Below are 16,936 nucleotides of genomic sequence, written 5' to 3' on the forward strand. Positions count from 1 at the left end.
AGACATACTTGTTCACTGAAAGGATTCTGCAATTATTCTCTTTGATTTCCTTTTTCTCCATGAACATGATTATTTCCTTTTTGTTTGCGTTTATCAAATATCATTGGAAAACTTCTGTTGAATCTGCTTCCACTACTCCTTCAAACAATGCATTCCGAAACATAATAATCTGCTGCATAAAAACAGCTCTGTCTCTTTTCAGTACTTTTCAAGCCTTATGTGGCTTTAGTGATTGGCCACTGCTGAAGTTATTGATCTGCTTCTGTAGTGATGACCAGTTTCCTTCAGACGTTTTGTCAAATGTCTTAAATCCTATATCCTGGGAGATTGGGTGTTGTGCTACCAAAGGTAGGTTTGGATGGGCTCCTCTTTGTCCACAAGTGGAACTGGAAAGTTTGGACTTGATTCTTCCCTATTCCCTTCTATTTTCTACTCTGGGAAATTTATTTCAGGGGAATTAATGGCAAAACTCAGATTAAATTTGTACAAGCTCCCACTAACAATGTTATTACTTCTTGCAAGCAGGTTAGTTTCTCACCCCATATCTCTGCCCCATTAAAATCCAATATGAAGTCGGTTGTGATTTGGATATCTGAAAAGTTTAATATTGACTATCTCCCCTCCCCACACATCTTTCCAAACTTTCTCCAGTGGCATTCCAGGGGAAGTTCTTAAATCTCATCCAGTGTCTCTGTTACGAAGGGAATTGCAGGAAGGGCCAGTGCTAGTTTCAAACAGGCAATGATGTAGTGATGATAGGATGAGTCAACTGTGACGGTGATGTCCAGAACCATGAGGGGTAGGGAGGGGTAGAATAGCAACAACAGTTGATTGTGGTGGTATGGAAGGATGCATTGGTTACAAAGGTAGAGAGTCAATGGAGAATCCCTTGTCGATCAGAAACCTAATATTAAATTGATCCGGAACCAAGTCACACGCTCTGGTACAGTTTTGCAACCAAATTTACATTTATTTTTTCTCTCTCTCTCTCTCTCTCTCTCTCTGTCTAACCTTTCTTTCCCCACTCCCCTTCCTAATGGTTTTTATCTATCTCTCCACCTTTCGCACCTTCTTTGCTATATCTTAGGCCTCTCCCTCAGCTTCTTTCTCCTTTATTTATATAATTCCACCTATTCTATCTTGGCCTTTATAAGATGTCTGACCCAAAATGCTGACGGACTATATCTACTCATGAATGCTGTCTGACCTGAGAAGTTCCTTTAGCAATTATTTGTCTACTCAAGTTTACAATTATTCTGTTATGCAGAATTCAGGCATAATTCAACACAATTAGACAGGTTTCCAGCTACTCAAAATAAGGTTAGATGATCTACGCTCTCCTGTGTAATATATAACGGACATGTCATAATATAGTATATAGACGCAATCAAAACACAAATTCTACAGACCCCATGAATGAAGTAAAAACATCAATGGTTTCTACTAGCCTACTCCCTATTCTCTCCCTCTTCCCCATTACTGTTTACTTTCCTCTAGCTTTCCACCACTTTCCCTTCCCTCTCCACAGAGCCATACCCCCTCTTCATGTTAGCAGTTGGGCCCTCCCTCCCTTATCCACCTACAGGTACACGATCCTTTATCTGGACTTCTAAAATCCGGAAAGCTCCAAAATCCGGTAAGTGGGGAGTGAGGCGCCCGGCACTTGGGGGAGGAGGCTGAGGGACCGGTGCTTGGGGGAGGTGGCCGAGGGACCAGTGCTTGGGGAAGGTGGCCAAGGGACTGGTGCTTGGGGGAGGTGGCTGGGCGGCTGGCACTTGGGGGAGGCAGCCTGGCAGCTGAGGGACTGGCGCTTGGGGGGAGGCAGCCGAGGGACCGACAGTTGGGGGAGATGGCCGGGCGACTGGAAGGGGATGGGGGTGAATATGGCAGCACAATTCGGGTGGGCTTTCTGAAATCTGGAAAAATCCGAAATTCGGAACACACTGTCCCCCAAAGGTTCCGGATAAAGGATCGTGTACCTGTATAAGCGCCAGCCTTTGGGACTATGCTCCTTCCCTTACCCCTCCCCCCACCATTTTGTTAGGTGCTTGCCTACATTTTGTCTATACCTCGATGAAAGGCTCAAATACGAAACCTTGGTTACGTATCTTTCTCCTTGCTATATGAACTACATTGTTTGAACTGCGGAGTTTCTCCAGCATTGTATTTTTACTTTTTAGTATGCAGGCACGCTGTAATTGTGGAAACAGATGTCTTATAGTACAACGTAGACTCTCCCAAACCTAATAACATAATGATACCACAGACCTGTTGTAACACAGCATTATAAGCCTCCTACATCAGTTCTCAGCATGTAGAGCACCGTACAAACTCCTATAACAAACTTACTAGTGTGCCAACTCAAATAACCTAGAATTCAGAACTCTAGCAATACAGAACACAGGAAGTTTATAGACATTTAACAAAGAATAGAAGATGGCCAATAATAGTGTTGGGAGGACACTACAGAACTGCAAACAGTCCACGGGAGAGAGAGAAAAGCGAACATAGTAAAAGTTCCAAGGGCAGTAATGGTTGGAAATTTCAATCACCTCAATTGTAACTGGAGGGGAATTAATGTAAAAGGAGCAGAGGACACAGTTCCCAAACTGTTGGCCAGAGAGCTTTTGCAGCAGTGTCCAGCAACAAGAGAGGCATTTCTGGATTTAGTTTTAAGGAATGAAGTGGAAGAAAAATCAGTGGGAGGAATTTTGTGTCAGTGATCATAATTCCATTATACTATGGGAAAAGATAAAAATAAAATAGGAGTAAAATTTTTTAATCAGAAAAAAGTCAAATTTCATTGGACTGAGGAGGGAGTTGCAAAAATGAATTGGTTTGAAAACGGGTAGATGAAACTTGATCAGCCTTGCGGTAATGGAAGCGTTAAATAAAGAGAAAGCGTTAAATAAAGAGATTCAATTTCAGCAGTTTGTTCCAATAAAGAAAAAAGTTGCCACCAAATATAGAACACTGCAATGACTAAGAAAGTAAGATCAGCAAAATAGAGAAGCATATGTCAGTCGCTGCAAGGTTCATACAAACGGGAAATCTTGGATGCAAATGGAAAGTGTAAGGTTGAAAAAAAAAAGGGCATAAGCATGTTTTAAATAAGCTTTTGACATTATTTTTTCGGATCTGAGCATCAGATTTAAACAGATGTGGATGCACTTGAAGGAACGTGATCTGCAAGGCTACAAACCAAGTGCAGGAGACCAAAACGGACTTGATGTGCCAAATAACCTCCTTCTGCCACATATTCTATCCAATTTAACCCTCAGTAACATAGAATACAGATACCTATTTAATAGAGTATCATTTATACAGCGTAATCCCATCTAATAGTATGCAGACACCCTTTCCCTGAGGAATAGTGTGGAGACATGAGTTCAACAGACAATATAGAGGGAGCTAAGTAGCAGGATATAAGGACCTTCTTTATGTTTGCATCTAGAATTCAGGAATGCAGCTTAGAATTTCTATTCAAATAGGGTTTGGAAGATTTTTATGACAGCATCTGACTTTACAGCAACACTTTTCATTAACTTAACAACTGTACAAGTGTAAAAGGACCCAGCATGCATCTTATTGGCTAAATGGCTCCAGCTGTCATAATAAGTAGGAACATTGTGTTTCATGTCAGTGCCTCCAGATTTACTTATAATATCAACCATATAAGGAGATAGTTGGACTCATGAGGGAAAGCTTGGTAAATGAGGTAGATTTTAAGGTAGAGTATTAATTAACTAAGGTGAAGAAGTGATGAATTTTAAGAAAGGAATGAATGAAAGTCAGTCTGAAAACAATTTTCAGTCCATCCTGAAACCAGTTTTTAAAATCCTAATTCTCATGAAGACAATTTCTGGGCTAGATGAAAAATCCCTCTGACAATATTTTAGTATTCCTCATAGTCATTTTCATATTGTTTAGACGGCGGAGCAATTTACATTGAAGGTGATAAGTTTAGTGTTTCCTCTGTGTCCGAGCTACGAGGAAAGAAGACAGTAAAATTTCCTTAAAATATTGTATCAGTCTTGCATTACTGTTCAGACAGCAGCGTTTGGAGCTGAGTTAAATATCTGCAAACACGGCTTTTCTCATTGACATCTTCCAAAGGTTTTAAAAAAATTTTGCAGTGAGGCTGCCTTGATTTAAGTGAATTAATGAGAAAGTGAGAGATTGCTCAGTCAAGCATCCTCTGCAAATAAGACTCATCCACTAGCTTTAATGACAATGGCATGATAATTTTTTTAAATATGCGAGTACACACACACACACACACACATACTAGATTGTGTACACTTTTATCTGCAATATGTGCTGATGTAAGGAGGAAATGCACATGTGACGATAGTGGTGCAACATATATTGGACGAGGCCGATGCTACACGAGAGAGTGGGTGCATGATGAAGAAACATGCTTACTGTGCATGCGAAAGCAAAGCTCAGGCTCACTCCCGTGGTTCTTTGGCAACCGTACCTGCATCTCAGAGAAACCCTTCGCCAGGCCTGAAACTTCGACTATCATTTGCATGTTCCTCTGATTTCCTCTGGTATTTCATTTGTTTCTCCATTTTTCCAGCATCTGCAGTCTCTCTTACCAACATCTTTCTTGGGGTCCATTGTGGGAGGCTTTCATAGGTTCAGCAAGAGATCAGATAACTGATAAGCACACAAAAGTGCTAGGGAAACTCATCTGGCCACGCAACGTTCAGAGGAGGCAAGGATATATAACCAACATTTCGGGCCTAAGCCCTTTGTCAAGGTATGAGCAAAAATCTAAATAGAAAGGTAGGGGGTTGGGGGAGGAGCACAGGCCAACATTCAGGAGACCACAGGTGAATGCGGATCGGAGGACAGGAGAAAAAAGCTGAGAATTGATCAGGGGAGGGGAGGAGCTCTGTGAATGCAGAAGTTGGGGAGAGGGGGTGGAATGGAAACCAGAGAGTTGATGTAAATGCCATCTGGTCGGAGGGTGCCCACATGGAATATGAGGTATTGTTCCTCCAATTTGTAGGTGATCTCATTTGGGCAGTATAACGCTATGTCAGCATGGGAATGGGGCAGGGAATTGAAATTGGTTGCCACTGCTATTACGGTTGTCAGAGTGAAGGTGTTCAACGAAGTGATACCCGAGTCTGCTCGCAGTCTCTCTGATGTAAAGGAGGTCGCATCGGGAGCACCAGTTGCAGTAGATGACCCCTGCAGATTCACAAATGTTGCTTCACTTAGAAGGGCTGTGTGTGTGGGCCCCAAACCAGATAACTGATCATTATTTAGGTGAGTCTAATATTTTTTGGGAGCACACACGGTTCTCTGAGCACCCTGATGCTGTCTCGAGGTGTCCGTGCTGTGTTGATGTGGTATCCTGAGATCACAGTTACATTCCAATGACCAGTTTACCTCAAAGCAGCGATCATTACTTCCAGCAGAGAAGCATTGCTTTAAACCTTTTGATCATGGTGGAATGTAGCTCATTAGTTCACAATTCATAAATAATTCCCCAAATTCCTAGCTATTGGCATCTGCAGTAGAAGGGGGTGGTACGGTTGGCGTAGCGGTTAGCAGAACGCCTTTACAGCGCCAGCAATTGGGACCGGAGTTTGAATTCTGCGCTGTCTGTCAGGAGTTGGTAAATTCTCCCTGTGTCTGTGTGGGTATTCCCTGGGGGCTCCAGTTTCCTCCCACCATTTGAAATGTACTGGGGGCTGTAGGATAATCAGGTGTAAATTGAGTGGCGTGGACCTTTAAGGCTGAAATGCCCTGTAACCATGCTGGATGTCTAAATTTAAAAATTAAAAGTCAGTAATTGCAAAGCACATTCATGAAAATTGTCCTCCTGCCTGCACTGTGAAATTTGCCATGAACAGGATTATTTTAGCCCTTGCATGCACATCAATGTGAATGTTTAGGTCAGAGAGGTTAACACTGGGAAAGTACTGGGAAATCCAAGTTACTGAGATGTCACAATTATAGGAAATAAAAGATTGTGGGATACGTCCCTTAAATTGAAAAGGACGTCTCATGGATGCAGAAGTGAGGGACTCCCTTTAGCTCCCGAATCACCCAGGGTTAAGTTCAAAATTTTGGAAAAATCGAGACACACAACCTGATTAGTTCAATTGATAATGTACCTTGCAGAAGCAGATTGATTGATTGTTATCTCTTGCTTTTACTTCCAGGTATTAAGTGAATATATCAGTGGGTTAGTTTTAATATTTCAACATCCGGAGCTAAATCTGCCAAATTTTAAACCTGAAAAATCCCCCTCGTTGAATAGGATATTGAGTAAAGTTAGACATGTCTGCAATATGTAATCTTATTCTAAATTAATCGAAAACTTGACTGAACAGTCTGGAATTTGGAATTCTCTTTGTACTTCTACAAAAAAATTCATCATTCAAAATTTACAGAGTTCAATTTACATGACAGGGGACATGCATTCAAAAGGTGTAAAGGACACTGAATACTCAAAGAATTAAAACACATTTGTAGTACGAGGTTGACAACAGAGTGTGACACAGGTTTGAGTTGTTGCACCTTAAAGGTCTAATGAATAGGATAAAATCTTCAAGCAATCATACCAAACAAAACAAGAGAACTTTTTTACAACATTTAACAATGCAAAACAAAAGTTACATCAAGTGATCAATAACCAGTGTATCGTGTAGTTAATAACCATGTTGGATGATCAATAACATATGATTATTAATGCCATAAACAAATAAATTATGTTATTGATAACTATGTTGCCTGATTACTAACCGCGTCATTTGATTATAGATCAGCGTGTTGGATGCTCACCAGCTGTGCTAGGGTAACTCTGGCCTGTGACCACTAACCATGTGGCAGGATTACTAACCAGTTGTCAACTCAATTTGTCTTAGAAGTGTGTCCCAGGTGAAGCAGTGACAGAGACCAATGCACCTTCAGTGTGTGTTGCACACAAACTGCAGAAACAATAGAGACTACTAGTGCTTAGAATTGGAACCACTTGCATCTATTTCTATGTGTCAGTCCCAAGTTGTCATGGCCTATGTTTTCCCGGCATCACTCGCACACGGCTTTGCCAATTTGGAGCTATAATGTACAGCCTATATTTTTTTCAAATTACTCCCCGTAAAACAAGGCTGGAACCCTTCAGCAAGTTGGCTAGGAGACGTGAATTGTAGAGTCCCAGTTAAGACATCACTATGTGGCTGCCCACATGTGTCTGCCTGAGGTTTTGATCCTGTGCATACTTGTAACATTATTGCTGGGTCTCACAGTACTTATTGTAGATTTGCAAAACCATGCACAGCGCAAAGTGCTCCTGTCTGCTGAATAATGAGCTGGTATTCACAGCGATCTGGGGCCACTTGCGGCACAGGATTCAATTTGTGAGGATGATTGCGGAGACTGAAGTCATGTCTCCTTTCCCATGTTTACTCTCACCTCCATCCCAGCTTTTTAAGCTGCAATACGAGCATTGATATTTTTCATGGCGTGCCACAATTTCCAGTAGCAAAGATGCAACAGAATGAATGAGTGTGAATGCACCTTTAAGAACAATATGTAGCTTGTGAAAAGACTCAGGCTATATGCTAGTTGAGTATTGATTACCTTCAGTCAAGGATGTATTGCCAGCAGTTCAGCCCTTGATACCCACCTTGAGGATTGGCAGCCCAAATAAGCCAATGGACACTACACTCACAACAACTTTGGGATGTTACTTCTTGAAGGATGAGCAGAGCAGTGAGAATCCAAAATAGTGCAGATGTATAAAATCTGAAATTAAAAAAAGCTGGAAACATTCCACAGGTCAGGCAGTATCTGAAGAAAAAGAAACAGCTTATGTTTCAGGCCAAAGGGTTTAATGATGGGCCTTTGACCCAAAAATTAACTCTTTCTCTGTCGACAGATGCAGTTTGACCTGCTAGGTGTTTCTAACCTTTCTTGTTTTGAGGCGAGGCGATCAATAATGTGCTTCATCACAGAGGAGTGATGATGGGAGGCAGTGGGCAGAGCAAATATATCGGCAAGTTTGAGAAATAAAAGGTCACAGGCTTTGTCGGTGTGTGGAGATAGTCGGAATGTTTCTGAGAGCAAATAGCTTTCTCAAGGTCAAGGAAAGGATACAGATTAGGACAAGGAGGACACATGCAGGAAGAAAAGATGATCTTGCTGGTAGTAGAACCCAAGATAATGAGACGTTCATGAGTTTACAACCTATGGATAAAATCCTTTACAAGGATATCAAAAATCATTGAAAGTGAGCAGAATGGAGTAGATAGATTTCTTATTTTTCTTTTTTAAGTATCAAAAATAAGGAAGCATTGTTTGAAGGTGTGAAGGGTTTTACAGGGCATTTGAGAGGAGATGGCAGAGTTAGATACAATCAGCATATTCAAGAGACATTTAGACAGGCACTTAAAAAGGCAAGGCAAAGAAAGATACAGACCTAATGGGGGAAAATAGGATTCATATAGATGGGGAAAAGTAAGTCAGGATGAATGTGGAGGTGGACTAAAGGGTCTGTATCTGTGCTGTACAACTTTGTGGCTTTGTGACACCTTGAGGGAATCTTTAAACACTGCAATTTTGGCACGGGAGGCTAGAGACCAGAGGAAATAACTTGTGGACATATCCAGGCTAAAGACTGACTCTAGTGAGTAATTTGTCAGTTAGTGTAGAATGGGCATTCAGGAATTATTTGGCTTGTGGAGGCAAGTGAGAAGAACTCAGGTTTGACATGCTGGATCTAATGTTCATGGGATCCTGTAGGATGGTAACCAGTGTGAGGGGAAAACAGGAAACATGCCTGCAGATATAGAAATGATGGCATGGTATTCTTCTCAGCTGAGTCATGTGGCAGCTATTGGTCAATTCAGTGGGAAAGCCACAAAAAGCATGAGAATTGTGGGAATATGACCTGCTGCTGTATTGGCCTCAGAACAGGAGGTGCAGGTCCCTGAAGAAAGAAGCAGCTGGGAAGGGTGGTCATCCCTGCTTACCTTGACACAAATGAAAACTGTGCAGAGTACAGCATTGGGGTGCTGTTCACAAACTAGAAATGGATAATGAAGAGTTGGAAATAGGAATATTGAACAGATTTTATTGTACATCTGAAAGAGAAGAATAATGAAAAGACACTTGAAACACCTTATTAATTGAGAACTTCATTATAAGCATGCATATTTATACTGCTGAAAGTTGGGTTTGTCCGTGATGTGAATCACCAACACCTTTTGATGAGGCGCAGAAAATTGGTGTGGGTGGGGGCTCCCCAGTTCGAGAGAGTTGGGTTGCCAGATACAGCGTAAAAATGGATGGGTCCAGTTATGGATTGGAAGCATGGGTTTAACACACAGATTGGATTGAACCACTCAAACTGAGAGACGGTGTGTTTCAAAGAATTGCAATATCAGGCAGTGAAGAGTTTCAGGAGTCACTCAAACCTTGCTATGCATTGGTCTCACCCAAACAATTCACTGATCAGGTGGGATTGGAGAGGTGCCAAAGAAGGCTGCATGGACATCTGCTGTAGTTCCAACAGTGGCCATAAAGAATAAGAGTTGGCAGTGTCTCAAAAGTGAAAGAGGGAATAATATTTGGGTTGAGAGTGTAGTAAAGCCAGGCAAGTTTCTTTGTGAGGGCAGCTGTAGTGATTGAGGTGCAAGGAACCACACAGCGGCACTACTGCAGATGGAGTTTGTTGAAAGCTCATCTAAAGAGATATAATATACATGTGAAGCAGCAAAATTCAAGGGGAGGTGAGCCAGAGGTTGTGCCATTGAAGGCAAAGGTTGCATACTGGTGATAAAAGAATGATCAAGTGGTCCAGAGCTAAGAGCTGGGATGAAACTGCATGGCGGGGAATGGAAGGATGACATTGTAGTGTAAATTGGTAATTTCAACCAGGAATACGCCGCTGAGGACATTTAGAGAATGCTGAGAGCATTTTCAAGACCCAGAGATATGCACTGTTGATTGATCAGGAGTAGAAAGCTGCACACATATTTACTTCACTGTGAGGCTGTCTTTTAAGCAAATATTGTATTATGATAACAGTCAGACACTTGGACAGAAGGTGTCTGAAATCTCTGCAGTGACTGTCACACGATGGAAGAAACAATACTGCAGAGCAAAGCATCAAGTGATCCAGAAAACTGCATGTCCCAAAGTGGAGGTTAGAAGCAGGATATTATTTGGACGGTGTAATATTTAAGAGCAGTGGGAATAGCAGAGTCCTCACTAGCAAGTGGAGTGTTGCAACAAGCTGCAATATGTTCAGTCAACCTCTTCATTGGAGTGTCTGCATGATGGCTGTGCCACTGTGAGGATCTACAGATCAGGTGAAGGATGAGAGTAAGGGGCGCTATAGCAACATCACTTCAATGAATAGTGCAAATAAGTCTCGAAAAGTGTTTGATATCTACAGGGTTCTGTTTGTAATGGTGTCAAATGAAGTTTAAATTGAGTCAAATGGATCGAGGGAGCAATCCATGCTGCTGTGGAGCAAATTGTGTTCCAAAGACCTCTGTGCAATGTTGCACTGGGCTTAAAATTTGGTCAGTTCAATATCGATCAAAGTGAGGCCGGAGAGAGTGAAATCGTCCGATTAACGAGCTTTGAAAACAGGTCAGAGGTGATGCCTCAAATCTCAATAGCAAATAGCATCTGTACCGAAAGGATGTCAAAGTGTGAGGCCAGGTCAGTGCAGAGACGAGAAGATGGGGAATTCTATAAAGGAATCAAGATTTGAAAAAAGATGAAAGAATTTAGGAAGTACACTGAAAACTTGATGTAGTTGCAACTGCTATTGTGGATACTATCATCAGCCTGTGTTAATGTTCATGTTCAGAAAATACATAGATCATGTATTGATGGCTGTGCAGAATAAAAGCTGTTATAGAGGATATAAAACTATATACAAATCCTACCTGGAGTGAAGGTCCATGGAAATTTACAGTGCCTGGCATGAGTATTGTTGAGAACACACAAGAGACTGCAGATGGTGGAATCTGAAGCTAAATACAATCTGCAGGGGGGAGCTTCAGTGGGAAAGAAAGAATGGTTGATGTTTCGGGCTGAATTCTTGTTCAGTTCAAGAGTCATGTTTCTTGTGATGAGAACCAGGAACATGTATTAATTTATGTTTGCATTTATGACTGTGCAGGGTTGTCGCCCTGTCGTTCCTTAGCTTACTGTAGATAGTTTGTTCCTTTCTGATTGTCATGGCTTCAGATACATTGTTGCAACAGGCACTGCTGTGAGTAATTTGTTGATTGTCTTGAATAAAGATGCATTGTTGATACCTGCACCCTCCTGACATACCTTTGGGAACAGCCACATTAAAGTGTCTACAGACAAGGTAGCAGCAATCTGTGCAGGATGATGCTATTTGTCCTGTTTTAAAGATTTGGGGAAAATTTACATTCAATAGCTTGTAATTGTTAGGGGTTCCTAAATAGGCTTTAGTGCTAAACACAGCATCCAATAACATAAGAAATAAAGGTGAAATCCACTTTTTTAAGGGAATGGTATGGTAGTTTTGTATAAGAACAAATGAAATAGTGCATCCTATCTGTGTACTGTCGGGGACTGTGTTACAGCTGATCAGCAGTCAGTCAAGTGTTACACACAAAATGTATCATAAATGAAAGCACCTTCAGTGAGTAATGCGCTGTATCAGTATAGAAATTAGAGAACCACTACAGTGGTGGAGAATATGTATCTTTACAATGTTTCCACCAACTCCACCAGTAATGGACTAATGTATTCTCAGTGTAAACCAAGCTAACAGCAGCAGAGCACAGAGACTGCATATCCTGTTTTTTCTTGGAATGCTGTTAAACATTCTGTTGTCCAGTCAAACCTTCGCACCTTATTCATGGTGCCAGAGAATAAGTTTTATAATATGAGAAACGCTGAGGATGCAGAGCAGTCTGTGGCTGGCACAGAAGAAGATTGATGTTTGTTTCGCATTTGAACAATGGTTAACCTATTCTGTAAATCGAACCTTACACTCTTTGGACGTTGTACTCTCCCCTTTCAAAGTGGTTCAAAGATAGCTGGTGGTACTGCAGAGGAGAACTCTTCTGCTTTCAACCACTTGCAGCACAGAGGCAGAAAAATCCAATTCTCAATCCAATGTTGATAGTTTTAACTGGATGCAAATGGTAGGGGGAGGGGCGGGGGGAGTACTGCGCACAATGGAAGATTCCTGCTCTCACAGAACAGGTTCTTGTCATTGTGTGATTGTGTTTTATTGTAGGTATTCAGCGCAGGACACCACCAATAGCAAAAATAGATATAGTTGCTGAACACATTTGGAATGAGAAAGGGGCACTGAATGCATCAATCTTTGCCTTGAATTGGACCTTCTGCACCAGCTTTTTTTGTGTAAGTTGCATGTTTTGAAATGCTTGGTCTTATTTCCATGCTGATTGAATGTGAATGGGTAAACTGAACCAATAACTTCCTTACTGCAGATGTCAGCTCTCCATCACTTTTTCCTTGGATATTTACATCATCAACATGTACAATGTTACTGAGTGCTTACTGACATAAACTGGAACAATAGTTCATGGCCTCTGACCTTTGATTTTAACTCTCATTGAAAGCAAAGAATCATGCGTGCTTTAAGATGTCCCAGTTGGGGAATAGTTTTTTTTTAATATAGCGTAAGTTCTCCTACCGGTCATTTTATTGTATTAAAAATCTCTTTGCCTGAGAGAAGCATCTTGGGTCTATGCTCCCTGTGCTGTGGATTCCAAGGGGAGTACTTTAGTAGCATTGACTTCCTTTGAGTCATCCCACGAATGAGGCACATTTTCCTGATTCATCCTGCTGGTTAGGTTTATTACAGGAAGGAAACCACAATATTAATTTAAAGCAAGGATGTCCCGATTTAGCCATTATGTTTGGTGACTTAATTTAACATTGTGGCAAAGCATTGCCTGTTAATGCAGCAAAAATGGATGAAATCCAATTTCCAGGCACCTAGCTTTGAATGATAGGAACAGTACTGCCCACTTTTGTGAATAATTCTTCTCACTTTTTCTTGCTCCTTCAAGACTTTTTCCTGATACCTGACCTAGGTTCACGTGTAATTGTAAAGAATGACAGATACTGGAAATCTGAAATAAAAATTGAAAATGCTCAGTAGGTTAGCCAGTATCAATGAGGAGAAAAGCAAAGTTGATGCTTCAGGTTGATGACCTTTCATCAGAACAGGCCATTCACCTGAAGCCTTTCATGGTTTTCTCTCCAAAGATGTTGTCTGCTCTGCTGAATATCCTCAGCATTTTCTACGTTAATTCGAGGTTGATCTGCCCTACTACACAATTGTTAATGAAGCTTATAGATTGAGCCTCATATAGAGTGCCTGTGAAATTGTGTTTTTAGGACCACATTTATTGGCTGAGTTTCTTTTAGGAGTGAACGTGAGTGTACTATCTCTTCATTTGTTTTCATGTTTTAGCTGTGTGTTTGAAACCAAGATTAAAAACTGGCGCCATGATGGAAAAGCAGCAAAAACCTATCAGGAGAGAGAAACTATACATTCTGGGCACAAGACACTTGGCATTTTCCTATACTTAAAGCCTACACTTGACACAGCGGTTAGATACCAAAAACACATTTCAGTCCAATGTGGCGGTTCAGGAGTTATACAACAAAGAGCAATGTAAGAAATGGGATTTCTATGCAAGGGAGAGGGAAGATATTTGGTCCATTAGAATTCTATCCGAAGATAATAATTGTGATAGATCCAGCAAAATACAGAATAGGAAGGGACTGGGTCCATTGCAATCTTATAAAAGAGGTGTAAATGGGAAGGATTTAGTCTCAAGAAGTTTAATTCCCACTTAAAATTAGGGTGAAAAGAAAGGAATTTGAATTGTTGACATTCCATTCATTGGAAGTTATTGGGAAAGGTTTTTAAAAAAAAAAAATTTTTTAGAGTATTTCATTTGATAAAATCAGAGCAGATTTGGAATATTTAGATTCTATAAATTAGAAGTAAATAAAAAAGAGTTTGGGATATTTTTCGTTTCATGTGATGCAGAAAAAAGTGCAGTTGTCATGTGATTAAAGGAAGGGTGACCTTCGTAAGAAGTAGAGAAGCCGATATACATTTCTAGGCTGCGACTCTGTACATTTATCAGTCAATATCCATCATACCAGATAAAACAAGTGGATCATCTCTTCCACACTGCTAAAAACAATCCAGAAATGTCAATATTTTCTCCATAATAAATGAAACATTTGTTTAAGTAAAAGCTGGAATTATTAAACTATAAACTCTTATATCCACAACTCTAAATAGAGAACATTTTCCTCATTAAAATAATTCTTGACAAAGTGCTTTCACATTAACTAGTGCACGACTGAGCCACACAGTCCAGAAAGATCTCTGCCTCATTCTCAGCTCTGTCTTTAGCTGGGGCAACAGTTATGATGCATCAATTCCCTGAATAGGCGTGGGATGAGTACGGGGTAGGAGAGTGCTGTCAAGAGGGCTTGCTTGCTGTCTAGTCACTCCTGTGTGGAGGGTGAGAGGGGCCAGGACTGGCTTTAACTCTGGTACCCTTGGGTTGAATATCCTGGTGAAACCATACATGTGGAGGATTACTTGTGTGAGGTGCCCTTGGAACCTGTAGCCCACCAAATGTAAATACGTTCAAAAGAGGAATGCACAAAGTCGCTGACTAAAACACTCTGATTTTCCATTCGGGAAAGAAAATTACCATCCTAAATCTGACCTAAGTGTAATGCCACCTTTACCAAAAGACTGACCCTTAACTACCCTCTGAAATAACCAAGCAAGCTGCCAGATTCAAGCTGCAAAGTCTCTGTGTGATGAATTCATTAAAACAAAAAGCCATCACTGGCCACTTTATCTCTCTGGGAGGTTAAAAGTCATCCCAACCCCCACCCCCTCAGAACATATCCCATAAAAACTTTCGGAAAAGACTCACTAAATTATACAGTTGACTGATACAACCTCATATTTCCTCTTAATTCTCCTCTTCATCCATCTTTCCTGTTCTACACCCTCCTCCCACCATTCAATCCGCTCAGTTCACACCTGAGCATAATGATGTTGATTGGTCATTTTCTTTTCTGCCTGTAGAAGGGTTCAATTTTCAGACTAAGCACATAATTGAATACTACAGGGTCTATTTGCATCCAGCCAATACACCATTCCATCTCACCGATTGTCTTGCCACAGTGCAATGTGAACTGTCAGTGCAGCATGTGAAGAGGAGTGGACTCCTGCAAGCCAGGCCCAGTGTGGTTAACTATGGCCCCTTAATGAACCCTTGCGCAGAGAAGGCCAGCTTCACACCTACTGAACATTCTGGCTCACTGCAGGGTCTGAAACAAAACAGAGGTCACTGCTCACACAAAGAGGAGATAAGCACAAAGGAACACTGGGTCTGAAACATGATCATTAGGATTGGCCAACCATTACCACGACCAGCCAATCGGACAGGAGGCTAACATTGTGGATGCCCATTAAACCTATCCCTCCGCAACACAGAGAGTTCACGATCAGTCAGGGATCATTGCTGGTTATTGATCAGCCAGTGCTCAAGGGGCAGCGTTGACAAAAGAAAACTTGGCTTGCAAGCAGAATATTCTGCATGTAAAGTAAGAGCCAAGCCCACTGAATCAAAGACAATAGCAGCAGCATTGTATATCCACCGTTACTCACACAAGAACAATATCAAACGGCACTTACAACTTTCAACATTTCCCTTCCCTCCCACCCTCATGAAAACCCCAATTTGCTCCCCCATGCCTGTCCCAACCTCCCCCATTGGTTGACATGTAGCAGTGTCTTGGCTCATAAGCGGGCACTCCTGATTGTGTCAGTCCAAAAATGCTAATTACAAGGCCTCGGGCAGGAGAAGTTTGCTTGTGTTTGTGTTCACACTGACACTAATACTACTCGTGAAGGCAGAGACACAGTATTAACCCTTTTAAAACCAGTGTGGCAAAATTGCATCCCATTTTGAGTGCCACACAGGGTGCAAGAGTGTAAAATGAAATGGGTTCCATTGGTTAACAAAGGGTTAAATGGCTTTATAGCCAATGTCTGAAAGAGGGGTTTTGTTGCTAGACAGTGGGCTCAGTGCTGTGCCTGCATAGTCACGGGTTGGTCAGTGACAATCATTTACACATACTGTTCTTTTGGGTAAATGTACGGTGCCCGGGAGCCAGGCTGGGGGTATCTGTGAGCAGCATCAGGGTGACAGGAAAGGTCTGGGGGTCCATACGATAACTTATTATAAAGAGGGTGGAGTTGCTCCAAGTAGTCGTCGTGGTAATTGTGCTGGCTGCTCATGTATTCATCTTCATCTGATAGTTCTTCATAGCGATTCCCATTGTACTGCGGAATTAAAGACGGGAGAATTCAGAATTAGCTTTGTCCTTCACTGTGACAAATTAACATCATTTTGCAATAGAAATCCATTTACACAGTGGTTAGGCTGCACTTGTCTCCAAGGGCTATACCTCACTGACGACACACAGTACGCTGGAGGAACTCGGCGGATCAGGCCCATCCATGGAAAAAAATAGACAATGTTTTGGGCCAGAACCTATCATCAGGAGGGTTCCTGATGAAGTGTTCTGGCTCGAAGCATTGATTGTCTCTTTCGTTCCATGGATGGGCCTGACTTGCTGATTTTCTCCATCATTTCATATGTTATTCCAGTTTTTCAACATCTGCAGATTTTTTGAGCACCTCACTGACAGGTCTGGCCTTCATATGAGAGGCTGATACTGATCTTATCAATATTCACATGAACATTTTTGCTTGTGCATTTATGGGCGTATATCTCTACACGTGGTAAATTGGGACCATTATCAGTTAATGAAACTGGAGAGCTGGCATGTTCTATTTTTTATTGTTAAATGCAAATACAGAATTCCTTTTGATTTT

General features: G+C 41.4%; 1 protein-coding gene across 7 annotated transcripts in view; it reads right to left on the bottom strand.

Moving 5' to 3' along the window:
* Positions 1-6,355: 6,355 nt before the first annotated feature.
* Positions 6,356-16,936, bottom strand: part of nectin1b (nectin cell adhesion molecule 1b) — a 507,975-nt gene continuing 497,394 nt past the window's right edge. For 4 of the 7 annotated variants that reach the window (XM_069894692.1, XM_069894693.1, XM_069894701.1 and 1 more), the window contains one exon: positions 16,241-16,381. In XM_069894692.1, coding sequence (XP_069750793.1) covers positions 16,333-16,381 — 49 coding nt within the window. In that variant the 3' untranslated portion in view covers positions 16,241-16,332. Of the gene's footprint in view, positions 16,382-16,936 lie in introns of all 7 variants that reach the window. The other 3 variants (XM_069894696.1, XM_069894690.1, XM_069894697.1) reach the window with 2 other exon arrangements.

Source organism: Narcine bancroftii, chromosome 8 (assembly GCF_036971445.1).
Source record: "Narcine bancroftii isolate sNarBan1 chromosome 8, sNarBan1.hap1, whole genome shotgun sequence".
In the NCBI taxonomy this organism is placed as follows: Eukaryota; Metazoa; Chordata; class Chondrichthyes; order Torpediniformes; family Narcinidae; genus Narcine; species Narcine bancroftii.